This window comes from Lepisosteus platostomus, chromosome 6 (assembly GCF_059453375.1).
Source record: "Lepisosteus platostomus isolate fLepPlt1 chromosome 6, fLepPlt1.hap1, whole genome shotgun sequence".
In the NCBI taxonomy this organism is placed as follows: domain Eukaryota; kingdom Metazoa; phylum Chordata; class Actinopteri; order Semionotiformes; family Lepisosteidae; genus Lepisosteus; species Lepisosteus platostomus.
Genome location: NC_142616.1, coordinates 58,470,684 through 58,492,777, shown reverse-complemented (window position 1 = coordinate 58,492,777; position 22,094 = coordinate 58,470,684). Strand labels below are relative to the sequence as shown.

The 22,094-nt window shown below is 40.3% G+C and overlaps 2 protein-coding genes across 3 annotated transcripts in view; one reads left to right on the top strand and one right to left on the bottom strand.

The window, feature by feature from the left end:
- Positions 1 to 22,094, top strand: part of rnf123 (ring finger protein 123) — a 125,271-nt gene that overhangs the window by 68,747 nt on the left and 34,430 nt on the right. The gene's annotated exons all lie outside the window — the stretch shown is intronic.
- Positions 13,981 to 17,632, bottom strand: amigo3 (adhesion molecule with Ig like domain 3). Of its 2 annotated transcripts, none has more exons than XM_088636637.1 (3): positions 17,501 to 17,632; positions 16,999 to 17,065; positions 13,981 to 16,452 (listed from the first exon to the last, which is right to left on the bottom strand). In XM_088636637.1, exon 3 carries the CDS (start codon positions 16,333 to 16,335, stop codon positions 14,845 to 14,847), a length of 1,491 nt encoding a protein of 496 aa, XP_088492763.1. In that variant the 5' UTR covers positions 16,336 to 16,452; positions 16,999 to 17,065; positions 17,501 to 17,632; the 3' UTR covers positions 13,981 to 14,844. The 2 variants fall into 2 exon arrangements, with proteins under 2 accessions (XP_088492763.1, XP_088492762.1); XM_088636636.1 differs by having other exon boundaries at positions 17,463 to 17,613.

Below are 22,094 nucleotides of genomic sequence, written 5' to 3'. Positions count from 1 at the left end.
AGAAAACAAAGGATTAAGGTTTCAGAGACTATTTGTTATGATCCAGATGATGAAGAATGACTTGCTCGTAAAACCCATATAAAGTGTGTAAAACAAGTAAGCAGTAATTGATAGGAACAAATAGGTAACATTTACCTGAAATGGCCAAATGGGTCTTGACTGTGCTTTTGTTATTAACCTCACTTTGTACAATGTTTGTCACAGTTTCTCATAATGTTTTTCTGGTTCAGCATATTAGCTGTATAATCACTTTGCTGACTATGTATCATACTATCAGAATGGTAGAGGGGATAGCTAATTGCAGCAGCATGTGTGTTACTGCTTGTTCTGCTCATTTCTGTTCTGACCTTTACGATTTTTGATGCAGTCTCTGCATATTTAGTGTTGCCTTTTAAGTCTATACTGAAAGCACCCATCGTTTTATAAGGTGCTTCCAGTAAATGTTATCTGTAAAAGACAAAGACTGTATGGAAAAAACACATCCGTCTCTTTCCTGATGTACAGTAGACTCTGTCAGTACTGTATGAAAAGAAGGTACATGCTGTTCATTGCCTTCCAGATTCACAAAAGGAATAAAGTATCCTTAAAACACTGATCAAAAGCATATTTTGTTATGGCATTTTCCTCTGTAAATATAATTTTAAAAATCTGTCACTGCAGAGCCCCTAAGTGGCTTAATAAGTAAAGCTGCTCATTCTGGTTGGATGCCATATTCAATATGTCATGATTTGTCGTGATTTCATGCCTGGATCATCTTATAAGCTGACTATCAACACCAGTTATCAAGTGGTGGAGCTTGAATGGCAGAGCATCGTTAGACATAGGGTTAGGGTCAGCCAGCAACTCTTTTGGCTACAACTCCTGTGACTTCCCAAGTGTCTGCAGGCTTGCAGTGACATCAGTGATGGACATTTCACTCGTCCAATCAGCACTTACTCTCCTGTTAGTTGCTTTTGAGCTTGGACTATGCAGAACATGATGGCTCAATAGATGGGCTCAAGATTGAGGAACTGCCCTTACTCGTTTTTCCCTTGTGGGTGCAGGAATCGTTATTTTGTGAGCTCCGACACACAGAAACAATTTGTATTTACAAATTAGATGGGTATATAATCCAAAATAATATGCACTTCTAAAGAAAAAAAATTATGCCTCAAATGTCGGTCCCAACTGGTTTGACAGTGGGTTTATGGCTGGTGTAGTCAATTAATTAACCTTTCAGTCCTTCTATTTCTGAATGTTAGCACAGTAAACTGGATGTTAGCAAAGTAAAAGAGCAACTATGCTGTTATAGCACAATAGCATCTATGGTCAAAGACCACAGCTGAAAGAAAGTTATTCTTCTTTGTTTCCTTACAAAATGAAACCAGGTATTGTGCAGAGAAAACAATAATCTCTCCAATACCCAATTCTCCGATGTACTTATTTTCTGGTTTGTTTTTTATGTCGATAAGACACAATGAAATTTGACGTGTTTGTGTTTTTTATTTATTTTTAAGATGGCACGGAAATACTTCTGAAGCTTAACAATGCCAGCTCATCCAAACAAAACCACAAGCTGTCTGTTTTGTGCGGTGTCTTTCCATGAACATGTATTTATATTCCTAGGGGCAAAGCAAAGGAACCAGCAGGAGTGTTCTCCCCAGTTACACTTATAACCATTATGCCCAAAGCGCATTTCATATGGAAATACATTTATGTCTCCATGGTCAGTGTCTTAGTGGACAATGTGTTTGTGTGTGGCTGTAAAAATAATTTGATATACTTTGCTAGTAGATTGATCTAACTAGAGCTTTGCATTGGCTGTGCAGGTTCTTTGTTGACAGGCTTATGTAGAATACTGTATAATAAATAATGTCTGTACACATGAGCCTAAGACCTGTCAGATCTATCCCCCTCCCTGCCTTATCTCCCTCTAATGTAATGATTAGATTACAGGGTCAGCTGTAAAATAATGCAGTAAAACAGGACTTCCCTTTTTCTGTCAGACAGTAATTGCTGCTGATTAATTCAAATTATTCCCTTAAGAGGTGTGCATTATAGACATTTGGATTTCCCTTACTACTCAGTCTGCACTTGAAGCATTAGTGCATCTTTGGCTTTTGCCAGATTTTTATCGAAGCTGTTCACCATTGCCTTTGTTGAACGTAAAAGGAATCTCATCAGATGAGCCCTTCTCGCGAGTTATAAACTATGTGATGAAATTAGATCTGCATGATCAGATCTGGGGGCAAACAAAAGACAAGGAATATGTAACAGTTAAGATGCAAGGTACAGACTTGTGAGCGAAGCATGTATGTCTGAGCTATCCCTTCTCTACAGGAGCTTTCCGATGGATTTTCTTGTTTTTCTGTCCTCTGACGTCATCTCTTTGGTGAAAGAATGACAGCCTTATGGCAGTAATAAGGATGTGAGCTGGTCTGATTGCTGAGAATGCCCTAGATAAGACTGACAGATGTGCACATCTGGAGAGGCTAAGATTGCCCTGCCAGCTCTTTACAGGGACAGTTCCTGAGCTGTCAGGAGCTCTGTATTCCTCATTGGCATTAATTTAGAAAGGAGCCTAGCTTGAGAGTATACGATTCGGGCATCTGTCTTCATTTGGGCCAAAACTCAGATGCTTAAATCCACTTTCAAGATTCATTTCTGGATCCCTTCTGTCTTACTCTTTCTTCAAATGGGCTGTACCACCCACATAGATCCGGTGCACTGTATACAGTAGTTTGATTACAGGGGAATGAGGCCACACGTTGTGCATTTTGTGAGCAGTAAAGCATTGCCATATTAGGAGCCTCATATATACTACCGTCATATAGCATGTCTCATATACAATGGCTCCAGGCAGAGTTTGCCTGGGCCTAGTTGCAAAAGGTAGCTTCATTATAATATGAGAAACATAAAAAAGATTACAAATGAGAATAGGCTATTCAGTCCATTTAGCTAGTTTAGTTGGACCTAGGACTATGGTCCCCAATTTTGGATTTCATTATCAATTGACATGTTAAACTACAGATAATGCGAATGCCCCCTGTTCAAGTACAATGTCGTAACTTTCTGTGTGCCTTTTTTAGTAGTTTATTATCTAGAAGACGTAGACACAAACACCTGCTTTTTCACAAACATCTTCAAGCTGTGTTTATGTTATTACCTGCATATACGTGTAGCTCTCGAAGTTTCACATTAAGTGTAATTTGGTAGATGTTTGCCCAGTCTTCATTTTGAATTTCCTTAGTCAATTCTGTTGTGTCTATTAATCCTCCTGTTCAGATATCATCTGCAAACTTGACTAGTTTCATAACTATACCAGAATCTAGTTATTAATAAAAATAATAGTGCTCCTAATACAGTTCCCTGTGGTACCTCACTAATTGCATACCACCAGTGTGAACATATACTGTGCCTATTATCTGTTCTCTGGGATTTATATTAATCAGTGATACAGTTCCCCTAGCTAGAATATGGACTTAAAGGGTTAAAATACTTTTTTTATGCGTATTCAATCTTACACAGCTGGAAATGTGTATTATGAAAATTTCTTTTTTTTAGTCTATCTCTGTTATGTTACCATTTTCGTTTCAGATATTTAAGATTGTTTAGTTTTCCCAGTACATGTGTGTAAGCCTCATGTATATAGTATATCTCATTGGAATATCTGTGTTTTCTGACCTATCAAATCCAACTGAACAACTGACACAGGCACCCTGGGGTTTTCAAAAGCTCTATGACAGAAATCATAGTGACATGGTGGTGCCTTCTGCTTGCAAACCTAGAGAATCTTTGCATTTTTCATGCAAGCATTCTTTATTGTTGTGTATTGTGAGCTTACAGTATTTTTTCTTTTTATATTGTTTTTTTTCCCTATATTTCTCAGGCAATTAAACCAGGGAGAGTCCCTCTGCGCAAATGTACACAGACAGCATAACAGCCTGTGACCACAATAAAAGTCACTTAAAAATTCACTGCCATTCTGCATTTGCCCCATGTGTTTTGTAAAAGGGAAAAATTGGCCTCTGATTGTAACAAGTTCAAAAATAAATGATGAATTGCTTACAGAGGCTCCTAGATTTCCACCTTGAAAGATGATTGTGGCAGTTTGAAACTTCATTTGTTTTCTTACTGGGAAAAAAAAACTCATTATTGTGGTTAATGCTTTCCAAATGTTTCCAAATTTGTACAGTAACTACGATTTGCAATGAAGACAAGAGTGTAGGGACTCTTCCAGGCACACCTCCCAGTCTTAAGGTATTTAATCTCATTAAGCCAAAACGGAGCTACAGCCCACTGGCAGATAAAATACAATATATAACTGAGTTAAATCAAACGAACACTTAATGTATCAGGTCCTCATTATGCACTGACTGAATGCTGTAGTAAAAAGAGAACAGGCCCTTCTCTGATGATACAGTACCTGCACACAATTAGATTATAAGCACATAGTATAAAACAGAATACCAAATGAGCCATTCTTTAGTGAAAATGAGATAAAGAGCAATCTGGATATGTAGGTACTGTATGTGATGCTTGCACAATCTTGAGACCAGAGTACAACAGCAGGGTAAGTGTGTGAACTGTGTTTCTGAGATCCATGTGTGAGAACTGCCTGAGACAATTCCGACTGTATATTACAAATGGCCAAAATAGGGCTACATTTTTTATTTTTTTTAACCTGGAAGGAAAGCGTTTTGTAGTGCTGGATCAATATAGTGTAAAAATATTAATAACTGTTATTTACATTTTAAGCTGCTTGCCTCTCCTCCTACAAAATCACCTGGTACTGAATCCCTTTACAAGCCAGAAACGTGGCTGTGCAGATTTCTTCCTTGTATAACAGAAGATTTGTAAATCCAGCCCAGTAGCTGTAAAGATTGACTTCCTTTGTGAGGAAACTTGACATGCAAAGTGTTGCGTTGGTTGGGACTCGCAGTGAGTGAGAGAGCTGGTGATGTTGATCGGGATTACAGAGAAACTTAGTTCTCTCGGCTTTTAATAAGATTTGAGGACGAGCTGAATGCTCACCTTGTAAAAAATAAATTGGCTTGTGTGAGCCTTTTTTTCCCCATCTCATTGAAAATGAGGGAGACTCAGCAAACATCACCACAGGTAAAAATGCATACCATCTCTTCTTATTTCTCTCTTTATCCCCTACTCATCCCTGCCTCTTCCTTTCTTCTCATCTCCTTGCTTCTCTTCACTCGACTCCCCCATTTTTCATACTCCTCTCTCCTCTCAATTTTCCTCAGTCGCCCCCCCACCCTTCTTTTCCTCTTTTGTCTTCCTTTCCCCCCTTGTCTCCCTCCTCTCCCTCCCACTCCCACGACTCTCCTCTTCCCCTCTCTCTTCATGCTCAATTCTGATGCTTTTCTTAGCCACGCCAAGCTGCAGGAGCCTTGCCTACTGCCTCCTCTCCCTGGCAGTGTCAGAGCACAGATAAGGCTGACAATGGGGATGCTGCAGTCTCTCTCTGAGCTCGGAGGTGCTGCTGTGCATTACTAAAGTGGTGACAGGAGGCAAAAAAAAAAAGAAACCCTCTGCATTCAATTCAAATTCACATCAGCACAAAATAGTCTTTATTGGCATGACAAGCCCTACAAGCTTCCTTCTCTTGCACGGATCTCTAAACCCACTCAACTTATTTGTTATTTTGCTGATTTTTGACAGTCAGAAAAGAGAAGCCTAGAATCACAACACTTATCCAGAACATGTAGAGAGGAACAGGCTGAGACTCGTAAAAATAAGTGTGAAGGTTCGTAGCAGGCAAACATATTTATTTTGCTGTGTACTAGGCATACAATGTGAAGCTATATTTTTAATTTGCTCATAATGGTAGCACACAGTCACAGATAACTACACAAGAAATTATGCTGTCCTTAGCGCTTAGTGAAAAATTAAGGAAGTGAGCTCAGGAGTGTAATTGTGCATTAGGCACTCTAATACTTTTTTATACTTTTTATGCACCTTTTATGTTGAGGCTGGCAATGCAACTGCATTCATGGAAAGAGACATAAGCTTAACCAGCCTCAACATAAAAGGAGCACAAATAATATAAAAATATGATCCTTTTTATTTTTGCAGTCCCCTCATAGACATTTTGTATCATATTGAATTCTTTTCTGCCATTCTTTGGAGCTGGAAGTTTCCTATAACGGGGTAAGATTTTCACAACACCTTTAGGCAATACAGAAAGAAAAACACACATTTCTACTTAATCTGTTTGTCATATCCATGAAATCTTTGTGAGAGCCTGTACTGTACATTGTGCGGCACTTATATAATTTTGACAGAATTAAATTTCCTCACCAGAGAGCATAACCGGCAACTGAATGGGGTCAATTCTTTAGAGCAAGACTGAAAGGTATACAGAAAAAAGTCACATTCCGTAGATTCTAATGCAGGGGTTGTTGTGGGATCCATAGGCTCTTGGCAGTGCATTTTTATGGTTATATGCTGTAAATATTAACAAGTTTCTTGTTTTGTACTTCTTTGATTTAATCTAAGATCAGTAATATTCCCAAATGGGACAGGGATGAGGGTTGAAATCTGTCTGCTCACCCTGTTAATTATTGTTGGTGTGGTGTTACATAAAGGTGGATTGATTGTATCATGTATGCATATTGAAATTCTCAGAAACTATTTTTGACCTGGGCACTGAAGGAAGTTTACACCCCATATTCACAGGTAGCATTAGAGAATCCAATCACTCTTGTGAATGGTGTGTGAGGGCAACCAGCGATTTTCTGTACCTAGCTACTTTTATTTATTCTGCAAGATTTGTAATCTTTTATAGGAAGAATTTTAGACTCACAAGCCAGCAAAGAGAACATCTCCTCTGTGGGAGACCCTGCTGGTATGTGGTTGAAAAATTTATTCCTGAGCTACAGGATTGCAAACAGCAGTCTGGTTTTATCGTCAAATACTGTATGCACCCATAATGACTGTTAGGATTATGTTTTATCTCTTTCTACATAAGGAAAAAGCTCCCTACAACATTCCTATTATCATAACTATTCCAGCAAAAAATACTGTAAATGGGTTTGTTCATGCTGAATAGGTACCATGTGTCTATGTGAGCAGTGCTTTAATTAAGGCAATCTTTGTGATTTAAGACATCACCTGAATGTTTTTTTGAGATAACCACAAATGACATTCACATAGACAGGAACAGTCACATGCTGTTCCTTGCAATTTTTTCCATTACTGACCTTTGGGACAACCAGCTTCTAATCTGCAGAGTTTATTACAAATCAAACAGTGGAAGTTAGTGTTCTGATGAAAGCATAAATATGGAATGGACTCAAATATCTTGTAGTTAATTCCTTCCTGATCAACAGAGATATAGAAACAGAAGATGATGATAATTATGATGATAGTTTCATTTTTACTGATACTTACCTTTCACTAACTACCAGTGTGCTGCAACTCTGCGGTTTTCCAAGACCACTGCAGTTAGAACAAGCTCATGTCCTAGTTCATGGGTTCACTTTCTTTCATTTTCCTACAAGAACTTGGGGCCACTGTCATTTTCTGTTAATCAGTCACACAAAAATCTTTCTGCCAACAGTTGGCCAATGGTAAGGTTATCTAGTAGATAACTCTACTATGGTAGAATTATTAGAGAATTACTCTTAACCTTGTAAGTATTCTAAGCCTGGCTTCTCCAGATGCAGTGTCGGACAGCTGCAGTCCAGTGACCCTTTAATCATAGATTTCCAGAGTTGTGGCGCAATCTAATTTTGATTGTTTTGTACAGACTTCTTTTGGAATCAAAACCTGAAGGGGAAAGGCTGAAGTTGGTAGCTCCTTATCTAATTGAACAAATTCTACAAGCTACTGTAGATCGGTCAGAAAAGTTCTGTTAATGTTACAGCTTTATAAATCCACGAGGGTAACCTATAGAACCTGTAGGGCTGTGACTTTTTCTGCTCCTATGCTGGCTGCTCCTGATCGAAGGAGAATCAGTTGAGAGATTTGCCTAAGACAAAGTGTCAATTAACAGTCACACTTAACAGTTAAATAACTGAAAAAATAAAACAGTCAGGCTCTACCTTGCAGTTTAATCTTGATTGTGTTTAATTTAGTCATTCAGACGTCCAAGAGAATTTTCTGAATGATTTTCTTTCACCATTTTAAATTAATCTTTTCTTACATGATCCCTTTCTCTTTTGTCTTGTCCTCAGCTGTTTACAGGGCCATTGTAATCTGATTTAAACAACACAAGTCCGTTTTAGATAAGAAATTAGATTCATTTTTTTCTCACTGAAGAAAATTAAAGTATTCCCCTGTACAGTATATGCACTCTGAATCTGTACGTTTGCATTAATATCTCTGCAAGTGCCTTTTATACTTATTTATAAACTTCAGGTACCTGCCTATCTACTTAGCCTCTCTTCTTTATTTTATCTTATGTGTTTTGTTAGATGCAACTTATTTCCAGGTTTTGTTACCACAGAGATTTTTAGTTGCATTATAAATATTATCCCACAATTTAAGTGGAAAATTGATGGGTAATGAAATTGCCACACAATGCTCTGAAGCCAGTTGGTGAAGGCTTATTCAGCCTTCAGGTATCGTTCCAGAACACATTGTCTGTGGTCTGGCCTTTTCAGAACATCCAATAACAGTCTAAGGAGGAGAGATTTAACAAAAGCAAACACAACCACAAAAAAGTTCAATAAAACCAAAAAGCAGTTAGTATGCACTACTTTTTTGACTTTAGTAACTCTGTGTACTGTATGCCTCTCTATTATAATATTTTCTGGAACTGACTTAATATAACATTATGTTGTTTTATTTTAAGTGCCTTTGAAAGGTTTAATAGCAGCGTACCATATTCTAGGGCAATCTATTCAATATAATTTCAATAATACATTAGGGTTTAGACTCATGAGTTATGCTTGCTATTCATAGGGGTTTTTATATCCATCCATTTATACACTCTGTATGGCTGCAACTGAAAGAGCGAAATTGCTGTATGTCCAGATTTCAGGATAAGAAATAGATTGGATGTGCTGCTGATGGGGTTTTGAAAAAAACACTGCACTTGCTGCAGGGAATGTCCGTAGGAAGATTGTCTTACATACATTACAGTAATGTTACAGCTGAGACTGTTTCTTAACGAGTCTAGTGTCATGTATATATTAACATGTACAGATAAGTCTGGCCCTTATGGGATTTGAGTGGCTTTGTTAAGATAATGGGTACACTGAGTTGTGTTTTAAGGGATTAGATTGACTTTAATGAGTTAATGTACATGGTTATTCTACCTTCTGTGGGAGGACAGCATCCTTCTTTTGGGAAGTGGGCAACAAGTTCACATTTATGGGGTGAGAACCAAGTTAATTGTATATATGTTGTGGTATGGCAGTGTCTTCTTTCTGTCTGCCTGGGATTCAAATACCTATTGTAAGGTAATGCTGAAAATATATTGCATCAGGCAAAAAATATACTATATGTTGTTATATTCATTATTTTTAGGAGTCCACTTGTGATCGTACAAAGCAAGCATTATTCATTTTATGTTGTTCATTATTTTGTTTCAACACCTTCACATGAACCCCTTTAAGAGCTGCAAGTTTCCACTTTGTACTACGATAGTAATATCCCCGAAAACTAACATAAAACACAATGCGGAACTGAAAAAAAGTAATAGATTAGGAGATAGCTGCACAGTCCCATGTGCCAACATTAGTAAAACTACAGTATTTCCAACACTTTTGAGCAATATGATTCGTAAAACACTCAAGACGAATGAGAAGGACTTGCCCAGGCATGAGATCATACTGATTTTGAACACTTTGTTCCATATTGATAAATAAATACTCTTGCCATCTTATCAATTTGCACATGAGGCCTTCAGCTGACAGATTGGATCGTGAGCTGGAGCGACTGGCAGTCTCATAATGTCGAGATGGTATTGAATCTGTCACAGCAGGCTCTTGGCTCTATTGAGTGATACTGTTTCCAGATCCCTTTAATTTGTTTATTGACGCATGTGGTGCCCCTGGTCCCTCTCATTCTATCCAAAGGCTCCACTTTTCCTTGGACCTCTATCAGTCTAGCTGGGGTTCAGTAGGCCTGTGACGTGCACAGGGGCTGCCAGAGGAAAGCCTTCTCGTTTTGTCCTTCTTTGATGCGTGAGACGGTATAAAACACATCCCATTTTCCTGTGTTTTTTTGGGGGGGGTTCTCCCAGCACCATACTCTACAGGTGTCCCCAGTTTCTGTTCTTCCATTCCCCGCTAATTTTGCTTAAATTCAAAAGTTTAATAAGATCTTTTACATTGTTGCAGTCGTATTTAGGTTTTTAGCAAATCTATAAAAACAAGAATACAAAACACAGAGCTCACATGATGAAAAAAGTGGGATAAACAGGTTCTTGGGAAAAGGCCCCTGACCAGACTGTCACAGTTGTGCACTAGCAGAATGTAGCTAGACACATTCCATAAGGGCAACTTCTGTAAAAGAATGTAACCAAGTGTGATCTGAGGTTATCTCAGTCTTCACCCAACCTTGTAATACAGTGTTTTTAGCTCCAGGTAGGCCCACAAGCAAAAGTTTTCAAAACTAAAGACTTGAAAGTAATTTGGGAGTCATAACTGTGAAGGTTGCACTGGGGACTCAAGCTGGCCATTCATTTAGTATCACATACTGTATGCAAGCACATTTATTACATATTTCTAAAAATGCTCTTTTATGGTACACTTTCAATGGTGTATACCAGAAGGTACCTTCTGGAACGGGAGCCTGATAATGCATGAAAAATGGATAAATCTCATTTCTAATTTCAGCTAGCAGATTAGCTGGTATGCAAAAATAAGCTTTCAAGGTGGTCAGGCAAACAGAATGACACATTTTGGCTTTGGACATAATAGCTGCAGTCTTTTACTGGCCATGTGCTTCTCGGTTCAATGCATTGCAAAAGCAAAAATTATTAGAAAAATATGAAATAACACAAAACACTGGGGTGACACAGAGATTCATAGCTTTACAGTAGACCTCTGTGAAGCAGCCTCTTCTGAATTGGTGATTATAAAAGGCAGCACATCTATTATTGGTGGTCAATGAGCCTAGAAGAGAATGCATTGTTGGCTAGCTTTCATTAAGACAGTGCATGTGGCTGTTAGGGATTGGGTGACTTGTTGAGGTGCTACACAGTAAGAGAGGACATGTTCCCTCTCCTCCAGTCCTATTGTACATTTGAGTGTCTTTTTCCGAGCTCCAGTGAGGCAGCCCGTAGTTTGCAGCTGTGATTCATGATTGTTTTATTGCGAGTTTACTGATGTTGGAGCAGATTTGGCTGATCCAGATGGAGAGGTGGATGGTTTTTCTATGTAATTTATATGCAAGTCCTTGGTTTGTAACAATGGGTTGCACCAGTGAACATTGGTAGTGAAAGGAATTGTGTGTGTTCAGCAGTTCTGTCAGAAATGCTATGTACCTGATAAATTCTAGGAAGATGGGAGAGCAGCAGAGCAGTGAAAAACGGAAAGGACATTATTTTGTCTGTCATTAGGTCTCTGATATAAATTAGCTATTTTTTAACAGGAGCGTACTAAATCATGGCTTTGTACTAAACTGTGTTTCATGTTTTGTTTAGCTTTGACTATTCAGGAGCTGTGTTTCAGTATGCTGAAGAAGCTGTTTTTTTTCATCTCAAAAGCCAATGGGTACACAGTTGGACGCTGATATTTGTAATTGATGACTCAGTACATTTGAAATTTTGGTAACATACTGTAATTTTATGTTTTATTACCTAGGCATCTGCTTATACAACATTAATTTATTCTACTTCCTAATTTGCAATATTGAAGTATTTGCAAAGGTACTTACAGACAACATAAAAAGAAAAGGCAGATCAAGTGCTTTAATCTATACAAGACTGAAACAAATGCTACTTTCATTTGAAAGTTTGTCATATTGTACAGTAAATGGTCACCCACACTGTATTTAACCATTTCTTGTCTTCATTTTCAAGGCTTTCTCCTGTTAGATACAGTGTCCCAACCCTTGAGAGACCTGCCTATCAACTATTAACTATTTATTGTCTTAATTCATCCTGGCAATGTTTTTGTTTCTGTCTTTAAACCTCAGCAGTAGAGATTAGCTACCCTCCTATTGAGTTACATGCATCCAGAGCTCCCACAATCACTGTGGCTATGGCTACAGATTCTCATAAAGATAATACAGTGTTGGATTAAGAGCCTTTTAATGTTTGTATATGGGAGTCTATAAAGATATCAAACAAAATTGAGCTTTTTTTTTCTCTTGAGTCTTTTCTGTATTAAACAAGATAAGGAATGGAAGAAATGTACTTCACAAGGAGGCTGTGAATGGCTAAGGGAAATAACTCATAAAGGCGAAACTGGCTCAGAGCTCTATGTCTTGAGTGAGATGGGTGGCTTCATTCTTGTTATAGATGAGCTTATAATGGCCACAAAAATGTCTTTCCACTGCCAGATTAATTAGACAATTAAGACTGCTCAACCCTAACTGTGCACCAGGCAGTGTGTGTTCTCCACTGTACCCTGAGAGGCGCCCCCTCTCCTCCCCTCTCCACAGGCTGCTCTTCATGCCTGTGTGAGAGTGTGTGTGGGTTGTGCCTGAGACATCCGCCAGCCTGCTGGCTCTGCGCCTTCTTCGGCTGGAGCGCACTTCCTGACGCAACACAGACCTGCCACATCGACTCCCAAACACTATGCTCTTTCATTTCAAGTGATGCTTCACTGGAATCCTCCTTTTCTTCCCCATTAAAAACAGTACCAAGGTCCGACACCTTCAGCACAACAAGGATAAAGACCAAAACAGGGCTTTTGACAGGTACCACAAAACATGACTGTAATAAGTTTAGTATAACCAGCACAGCAAATGGGGAAAAATTGAATTGACCCAGATCAAAATAAAATGGTCACTGGTGAGGTCATTGTCACCTCTAAGAAATTGTTGCCACTGTTCATGAGTGGTACTGTATACACATCCTGCTCTCTGCCTTCAGACTCCAAGCAGGACATTTCCCAACTGCTAGGAAAACCAACGTACATAGTAAATGTTTTGTCTTACATTTGGTATATTTATTCAAGAAATTGTGAGTACTGGGTCATGAGAAATTCTAAGCCAGAATTTTGGACAGTATATTGTTGTATTATTAATTATTGTGTGAATTAATTAATTCAAATATCGTACACATTTATAGAGCTTTTGTCCTACCCCCCCCCTCCCACTCCCAGTCTCAATGAGTGTTTTAATTCATGCATGTGTTTTTAGGAAAAAGGATAAAGGATAATACTTTGCTTTAGTAAATGTTCATTGCACTTCATACTGTAAGTGTATAACAAACAAGTTGTTAACATTAAATAAAGTATTTATAAATGCTAAATATCTTCACTTAGAACTGTACAATTAATCATTAGTAAGTGTATCTTTCTACCAGGTTAACTGTTTTCTACATGTATTACTGGTGATTAGTTTATGTACGGAGATACTTCACCTACACGTAAGTGTGACAATAATCACAAATTTAAAATTAAATTTTCAGTCACAGATGCATAAGACAACAGAACTTATTTAAAAGACATGGGGCTCGATATAAAGACAGAAGATGCTAAAGTTAGTTTGTAGCAATAGATTTTCAACCAGTGTATACAATTGCTAGACTCTATTGCCAGAACTGAGAAGCTTTAAAATGAAAATTTGTTGTGTGTCACATAAATGACACACAACTCTCCTGTAATATCTCCACTCTAGGTTAGTAACAAGAGTTACTTGTGTAGCTCTTTACAGACTAAAATTAAAACACTAGAAAAAATCCTCATCCAGATTAATGAGTAGTTTGCCATTGCACTGTTGTTCAAGCCTCAATGACAGATGTCACCCTTAATCCCACAGGAGATTCTGACAGTGTTAACATGTACTTCCCAGACAGTTTCTGCATGCTTTCACTGACACAGACACATGCAGTTGTTTCCGAGCAATAACAAGACAACATTTACCTTAAGGGTCAAAGCAGAATGATTTATTAAGTGATTAAGAAGGGGGAAGATTAGGAAAATAGTATTCCAACAAGGAAAGCTTTCTTCTGTATTTCCTCTTCTTCTTGCTTTTCTGTGTTTTCTGCAGTTGAATTTTCCTTAGCTCACAGAATCTTTAAGTCAAGTGATGCAGTTTACTGAACTGTAATTTTCCGTATTGGCCAAGAGATCAAGTTAATAATCAGGCCTTTCCGTCAATGTTGTTGTAGTCCCAGCTGCATACAGATGAAGTCTTCTGTAGTCCCATGGTAGATTACAGATCTTAACTTTGTTTTTTTGTCTTCAGTTCATGATATTGGGACTCAAACTACAGTATAAGTATTTTATTTTTGTCTATTGTTTTCAAAGGTAGTCTACATGGTGACCTAATCAAGGATTCAGATGGAGATACTTTATAGTAGTTGTCTGCTTATAAACACCTGAGATGTTACTGGCTCAATCGGACATCAGGTTTGCATTAGGTAGTCCTTAATTGTTTATCATTTAAGGGTTAATTGTTATAACAAGGCATCAGTAGTTATTGTTCACTACAGCCGTAAGCAGTGCTAAAGAAGGTCAGCTCTACCATTTCTTATAAGCACATCTCCTCTAGATCTCCAGTTCTAGTTTCATGCAGTTTAGAAGTCCACAGCCCTGGTTAATAGCCAGCTGAGCTGTTGGTGAAACATTCTTCCTCAGTGAACAAGGTGTCCCAGAGAGGATCCGGTTCCTTCCAGGGCAGGACACAGTGATTTCTGCTCTGAAGCAGATCTGACAGGAAGGAGGTGACTGGCTTTTAGGATAGGGGTGCTCACCCCTTAAGCCAAGGGGGATAGTCCCAGGTTTGCTAGGGCACAATGGGGGTGTCGGAGAATACAGAGGTTATAGAGTCAGTATCCCCTCGCAGGTGTTGTATCTTGGGATGCTCTGGCCCCAGCGCCACCCTCAGCCGCCCATTCTGTGCCTCCTTGATGGGCTCCAGGAAGACCACATGTTTGTGCCCACTGGCTTTTCGCCCTGGCCCCTCAGTAGTTGCAGGTGGGGTAGCAGTGAGGATAGAGGACTGGGCACTGCACTCATTGGCAGGACTGGGGGCAGCAGGCAGGTGCTTACGACAGGGGCATCGGCAGGGGGTCAGGTAGAGGTACATGAGCACCAGCACCAGGCTGACCACGCAACCCAGCAGGGTGGTAAGTCCCGTGTTGAAGGACTCAGCATCGTAACGCCTTAGGGCCACAGTCACATTCACTTCCCATGTCTCATTGCGCAGCAACTGGCTGTCTAGAGCCATGCAGACATACACTCCTGAGTCCTCAGCCTGTGCCTCACGGATCTCCAGGCTTCCATTGACAAACATGCGCAGTGTGTTATTATTGCCGGGAGGAGCAATATACTCCTTGTGGGGGGAGACCCACAAATAGGAGAGGTGCTGCCCTTGCAGGGATGTCTGGCAATTCAGCAGCACGTGTTCCCCAACAAAAGCTTTCGTGCTGGCCTCTGGCTCCCCCAGCAGCCCCTGTGCTTTCAGGGTGCAGTTCTCAAAGAAGCGAGTGTGGCGGAAAAAGCGGACTGATGCCCGCCGCTCACCATACACCAGGCAGGTGTGCTCCTCCTGAAAGTCCTTGACTGAGATAAACCCTTTCTGCTCCCAGTGGCGAAACATCCCATACATGCCGCACTCACAGATGAGAGTGTTATTGTGCAGGAAGAGGCCTTTCTGGACCGAGGCCGGGAGGGCCGAAATTTCCTCCAGGGGCAGCTTTGACATGCGGTTGGAGGATAGGTCCAGGGTCGTGAGGAAGGGGTGGCTGTGTTTCTGGATGGAGAAGAAGGGAAAGTCAGTGAGGCGGTTCAGGCTCAGGTAGGCCTTGTGCATGTTGGGGAGGCTGGTCAGCGCCTTGCTCTCCACACGGGTGATGCGGTTGTTGAAAAGGAGGAGCTCTTCCAGGCCCCACAACTCCTGGAAGTAGTACTGCTCCACCACTTGCAGCTCGTTAGATGAGAGATCAAGGTGTCGAAGCCCGCTGGCATTGCGAAAGGCCCCCGGGGCGATCTGTGTCAAGCGGTTGTGGGCCAGCCTCAGGGTGTGCAAGCGTGGCAGTCCCAGGAATCCCCCATCTTCTAGGTGGACCATCCGGTTGTGACTGAGATCCAGGGTGGCAGTTGACACGGGCAAGCTGGAGGGCATCCGATCCATGTTTTGGGACACACAGCTCAGGATGTCCGAGGCGCAGAGGCAGGAAAGAGGACAGCTGCTGGTGGAGGCACCCTCCCCAGCCAGATGCAGCAGGAGTAAGCTCAGCAGAAGAGAGCTGGGCAGACCCTGGGAACAAATCATTGCTCCTTCAGGATGCTCCCGGACATGGAGAGAGCAGGCTAAGTCCTGTGCTCTTGGAATATTCTACCACATGAGCGTGATACTGGCGTTCAGTAGTGTTTCAGATGTGGTTGTCTCCTAAAAATCCTAAAGCAGTCCTCAAAATTTTTTGCTTAGGGTGCCGTAATGTTTTTTTTTTCAGCTGAATTAGACAGTAAGTGTAAAATTACTAATTGATGTTAACTAAAATGTTGAAATTAGAGAAGTAGAGCAGGGCTTCAGGATTACAGAAAGTTGCCCCACCAAAAAAATATTATAGTTGGATTTCCTTTGCACCACCAACACTCTAACTGCGATGTACCACTGACTGTGTTGTTGACCATGCTTAAAATTACTTCGCTGCTAGAGCCCCATGGTTCTATTGCTTCTTTTAGGAGCTGACTTTGTATACTCTATGTCCCCTACCTCAAAAAACTATGGCAGTCTTTTCCTCAGACCGCAGCCCAATTCAGTGTCTTTTTTGTTGCTTTTCAATCATTCCCTAGAATAATAGATTTCAAATATTAAGAACCAGACAGCACTTGCAGGAATTAGGAATCAAGCCACCTGAAACAACTGCCTTAGCCCCATGACCGCAGGTGAAGCCACCTTCACAGTTTATGTGTCCCCCCTGCAGTGACTTACAGTTCTGACGTCCTGTTCAGGGCAGGTTGGCGATTTTAAATCAAAGCAGAGCCAGCTGCCGCAGACTCTGCAAGAAGCACAAGTTGGAGCAAAAAAGTCAGCATCCTGTCATTTTGGTTAACACGCACAAATGCACACGCGTGCATGCAGTCCGAAGAACAACAGTAAGGAGATCCAGTTTTCGGCTGCAGAGCAAGAACAAGAGCTTAATAAAGTGCAGTTTGATCTGGAGTAGGCTGTTTCAGAGAGGGTGCAAGCACAGGCAGTCTTCAATCAGCAAGTCCCCCGCACATCTCGCCATTACGCACCAACACACCCCCTCATTCCAGTTCCAGACATCGAATTCTTAGATTATTAGCTGACTCCAGACAAAAGTCCCTCATATAACTCCGCTAATCACATTCTTCACGCAGTGACTAAAATCCCTCTCCTTCCAAGTACGGGGACTGTATGACTTCTCTTACAGCTCCTGCTGATGTTTTCCCAACTCCGAAGTGCTTACTCGATCTCATCTCTTGTTGAGTCTCTCTGCCTTCCCTTCCCTCTCTCTCTTTCTCTGTCGTTGGCTGTATTGGTCCTCTCTCCCTCTCTCTCACTCTCCTTGTGTTTTGCTCTCTCTCTCACACTCAGCTCTTATTTACAGGCAGGCTCAGAGTTTGAGAGGAGGAGCCTTGTGATGCATTTGGAATGCAGCGATTGGCCAAAATGGGATAACGAAAGGGAGGACTTTAGCGGTGCCTTTTGGGTGCTTCTTTTTTTCTGTCATTCTTTTATTTATTTATTATTCCAGTTGTTTGTTTCTTCTCAGCGGTGTTCTGTGAATGAGCTGCGGTGACCTGCTAGCTCCACTAGTGGGTGGAATGAACCATAATTATCAGCAAGATCTCCCGGGGAAACAGCTCTGGTGATTTTCCTTTCCTCTCTCTAGACTGTGCTTCCCCCCTGCTCTTTTGTCAAATGTTAATAGAGATGCGTTTCTCATCCACCTCCCTTCTAGTCAGTGCTGCTGACAGAAAATCTGTTTTTGAGGGAGGAAATAAGGTATGAATAGAGAAAATGACATCATACAGTAGTTGTTATTTTAGTGAATTTTCACTCTGTGAAATCAGAAGAGCTTTCCATTTTATCGAGGTGTTTTCACTCTGTCCCTCTCGGGTTAGTTTTAGAGAAGCTCACAATGCTTGGCCTCTAATAACAAACAAAATCAAATAACACTTGAGTTTTGGGGATCAGTCTGGAGGAACAGCCATAAGTAAAACAAATGAAGATTTTTGGGGGTTTTTAGTTGGCCTAAATTGTAAATACTCTATAGAAAGCAATTTAATACATATGGTGTCAAAAAGCTGTCAACAATTTTCTTTTTCACTTCTAATAATTGGGTACTTCGACTTTTTCCTGTAAGGACTGTCCTCATAAAACATTTATTATAGTGTGTAACCCAGACTGTCATATTTGCTAAACCTGACCATCTGTCTGAAAACAGACAATTTTTCTAGTCAATTAGCACACCAGCTGTTTTAACTATCCATGTCATTGGTCGATTGTAGTCTTGTGTAATATAATAAAAAGATTGGGGATACGGTGTAGTAGTGGTACATTCTTAAGAAGATGAAAATAAAATTGCTCTTAGAGTTATGTATAACTTTTAAAATAACAGGCTTTGTGGTTTATCTTACGATTACAAAGTTATCACCGTGTTTCTTCTTGAATGACAGTGCTTCATGTTGTAGATCATAAAATTAAAAAAAAAAAACAGGAAAGCAGGGTGTGGGATGTTGTATGCTTGCTAGGAGCTGTTGGAGCCTGTCAGTTACAGTAGCTGTGACAACACCTAGTGCTGTCAGAGTGGATCAGACAGCCTGTTCTCTGCAGCAGACACCACTGCATCTGAGCACAGCCAGGAGCCAGAGCCTAGGCCGTCAGCAACCCCATAGATGTGATAGGGATGGACGGCAACTGTCACCTTAAAGAGCTTTGAAAACTATTTCCTTGGAAGGTAGCTGTGTAGGAGCAGCTGTGTGATGCATCCGCAAAATGTCGTCCGATGGGCTATCTGCTGGGGCCAGGAGCCAAAGCTGACAGAGTGAGGAAGACAGAGAAATTGTTGGGAGACAGAGAATTGACCTCTGAGTTCCGTCTCTGGCAGAAGCATTTCTGTTCTTGTAAGGAGATGCTTGGAGGTCGCTTCATAAGTTTGGAAAGAAGAGCTATTTTTGTCGCAGTATTTGTGCCATTGGCGGGTTTATTTTCAAAGATGAATGTACTGTGTAAGGAACTCCACTCCCGGTTAGCTGTGGCGATCAAGCTCTACATTGTCTTTTGTGTTTCTGAGTGGTAGAAGCTTCCTTGTGCATCCATCAATAATAAACGCATATATAGAACAGTGTGGTGTGAAAACTTGTAAACTTCTGTAAAGTGCAGAACTGTGAAATGTCTTTTGTTTAATTTAATGCATGTATTCATCATGGTTATGTTGTTTACGTGTACAGTATGGCTGCATTTACATTTCTTCATTTTTAATTGTTTTTCACAAAATATAAAAACTACTTACTGTTATTTCCTGTAATTTGAGAAATATTATCAGGGTCCATGTTTCTCAAAACAATGTTCACACCCTTCCAGTGCTGTATTTGTATTACAAGAAGACCTTAGAGCAGTCTCCCTGTTGTTCAGCTTCCAGCTGTTCTTTTAGCAATAGTCAATGCAGCCTGAAAGCAGGTATAGTGTATCTCTTGAAGAGATGTAGCATGCTCTTTGCTGCTGTGTATGAATGCTGACATCAGACGTACATATGCTTGCTATATTGATTTTTTTACTTGTAGTACTTGACCATCAATGTGGCTTCAGTTCAGGACAAATCTGGCATATTGTTGAGGTCAGAATTTCCCAGCTGTAGTCCTGAGCTGTTGTTCATTTTCCTCTTTTTATTTTTATTCTTATTATTCAAACCAACTTCTTAAGGGTACATCAGTAGAATCCTGCACCCAGGATTTGAGCTATCATCAATCTAGTTGCAATACATGTATTAGGCCCCACCTGTTAAAAAAAATTAAGGACCCAAAATCTTGGGATTCTTGCCTTTCTGTAGGATTTGGTTTGGAAAGCAGTATTAATATTCATCATGCACACTGCTTGTAGGAAACACTGTACTGTTTCACATTAATAACTCTCTTGTGTCACTATTCTGTTGGAAATCAGTGTGAACTAAACACAAGTATCCTTTCAGATTGTGCACTATACAGAATATTACAGTGCACTTTAAGGGAAACATTTGGTGATTTTTGTCTTCCCTCAGTGATGGTTATCTCCTGTTCATTTCCTCAGTGCTGACTTTCAACAGGCAGCCCTTACACAGGGGATCCATTGTAATTCTGCCATTGGTGTCTCATTTGTTTTCTCCCCAGATACCTTATTCATCGAGCCTATTGGAAAATAATGTGGCTCCAGTATATGCTTCACTTTCAAAACATCATTTAAATAGTTGCTGGCAACTCCATCAATTTGGTGTTTCTAAAGAGGAGATACAGTATGCTTGTGCATTTTGAATTCCTCGTTGAACGAATTATGTCCAGGTAACTAGAAGGCTATTTACAGATGGCAGGTCTGAGAATAAAATACGGTAAACCATACCAATAATATCTCATTTTTTGCATAAAATATAGAAATAAATTTAACATCACTGGTACAATGTTCTTGGTACAATGGGTGCTTTCTTCACCAGATTACCCACCAAGATCTGACACCAGGTTAATCTGGTTCATATAGTTAGAGGACTGTCATTCTCAAACTTGCCTGTTTAAACAACCCACTGAAATCTGCCATTAGCTACTCTAAAATGCTAAGAATTTAAAAGCAAGCATATGGAAATAGCTGTCATTCACGCCTCTGCTGAGAGCAAAACATATTATTGACTAAAACTGCTGATGTGTTACTACACTTTTCTGGGACCCCAAACAGTTCCTCTGGGGAGTTCACAGAGGACATGGACCCCAGGTTGATATCCATTGGTCTGGATCACTGTGTTATTCGAGATTTTATTACGGCTTTGTCTTGGCTAGAATGAGAAACTGCAATCGAGTACTGAGGCAAATATTTAACACAGGCCTCCAGAGGTGACATTATAAAAGGAGGAAAGCAACCTCTATTACACTCAACCTCTTGCGGTTTATGTTTCATTAATATCAAGCACTCATATGTCTCTGTACTGGACTGGAGGAAACCTTTTGACCTTGATTGGCCTAGATTTGAAGTCTTAGCAGATCTGTCTGTGGTGCATGTGAATTATTTTTAAATACGTTGTCAGGAGTCATCACTGTCTGGTGCTTCAAAGCATTGTAAGACGTCCTTTGTAAGATACGAGGAAAAGGTAAGGGTGTCAATACCAAGACCCCTGTGCTACTGTGCCAGTGCAACACTCCTGGCACACTCAGATTTCACTTTATGGGTTTTGCTCTTATAGTTTCCTTTCTGTGTTCAATGTTTAGGGAAACCCTTTAAGCCTGGGACATTTGAAATAGGTTCATGCTCAAGTGTCAGAGTATATGTACCGAAATTCAACAGTAAAAAAATTCCTCTTTCTCAACCTCCTTTCTTTTAGAGCCCATTTTTAAGAGTACTCTCTTATCTAGCTGTACGAGATAGAGCTGAGGTTCTCATACACTGGTTACTCCCAGTAAGTCTTTCACTGTCAGCTGGGGAAAAAAACAGCAGCCTCTCCCTTTTAGATGAGCCACAATCGTTAGCCTTCATCCCCTGAAAAAGGTCGATATTGGGCGGGTGAAGGGCTGTATGTGGCTGTATGTGGTTCCCATTAGCAACTAGCCTCTGTGTTTTGGTCACTTCTGGATTTGAAATTGGAGAGTGGGGTTTTACTTTCCGTATAACTGGATCATAAATGCTCACTGCATCAAGAACCTACAATTGCCACTTCAGCCCAGCTTCCATACAATGGAAGCTTGAGGTCAAGTAATGGAAAGAAATATGCTCATTTGTTGTTGTAAATATTTTTTTTGCGTTATATTAGACCATTGTTTTTAGTCATCCTTTCTCCTTTTAGATACGTTCTTTAACGTAGCTGCATAACCGCTAACAACTCT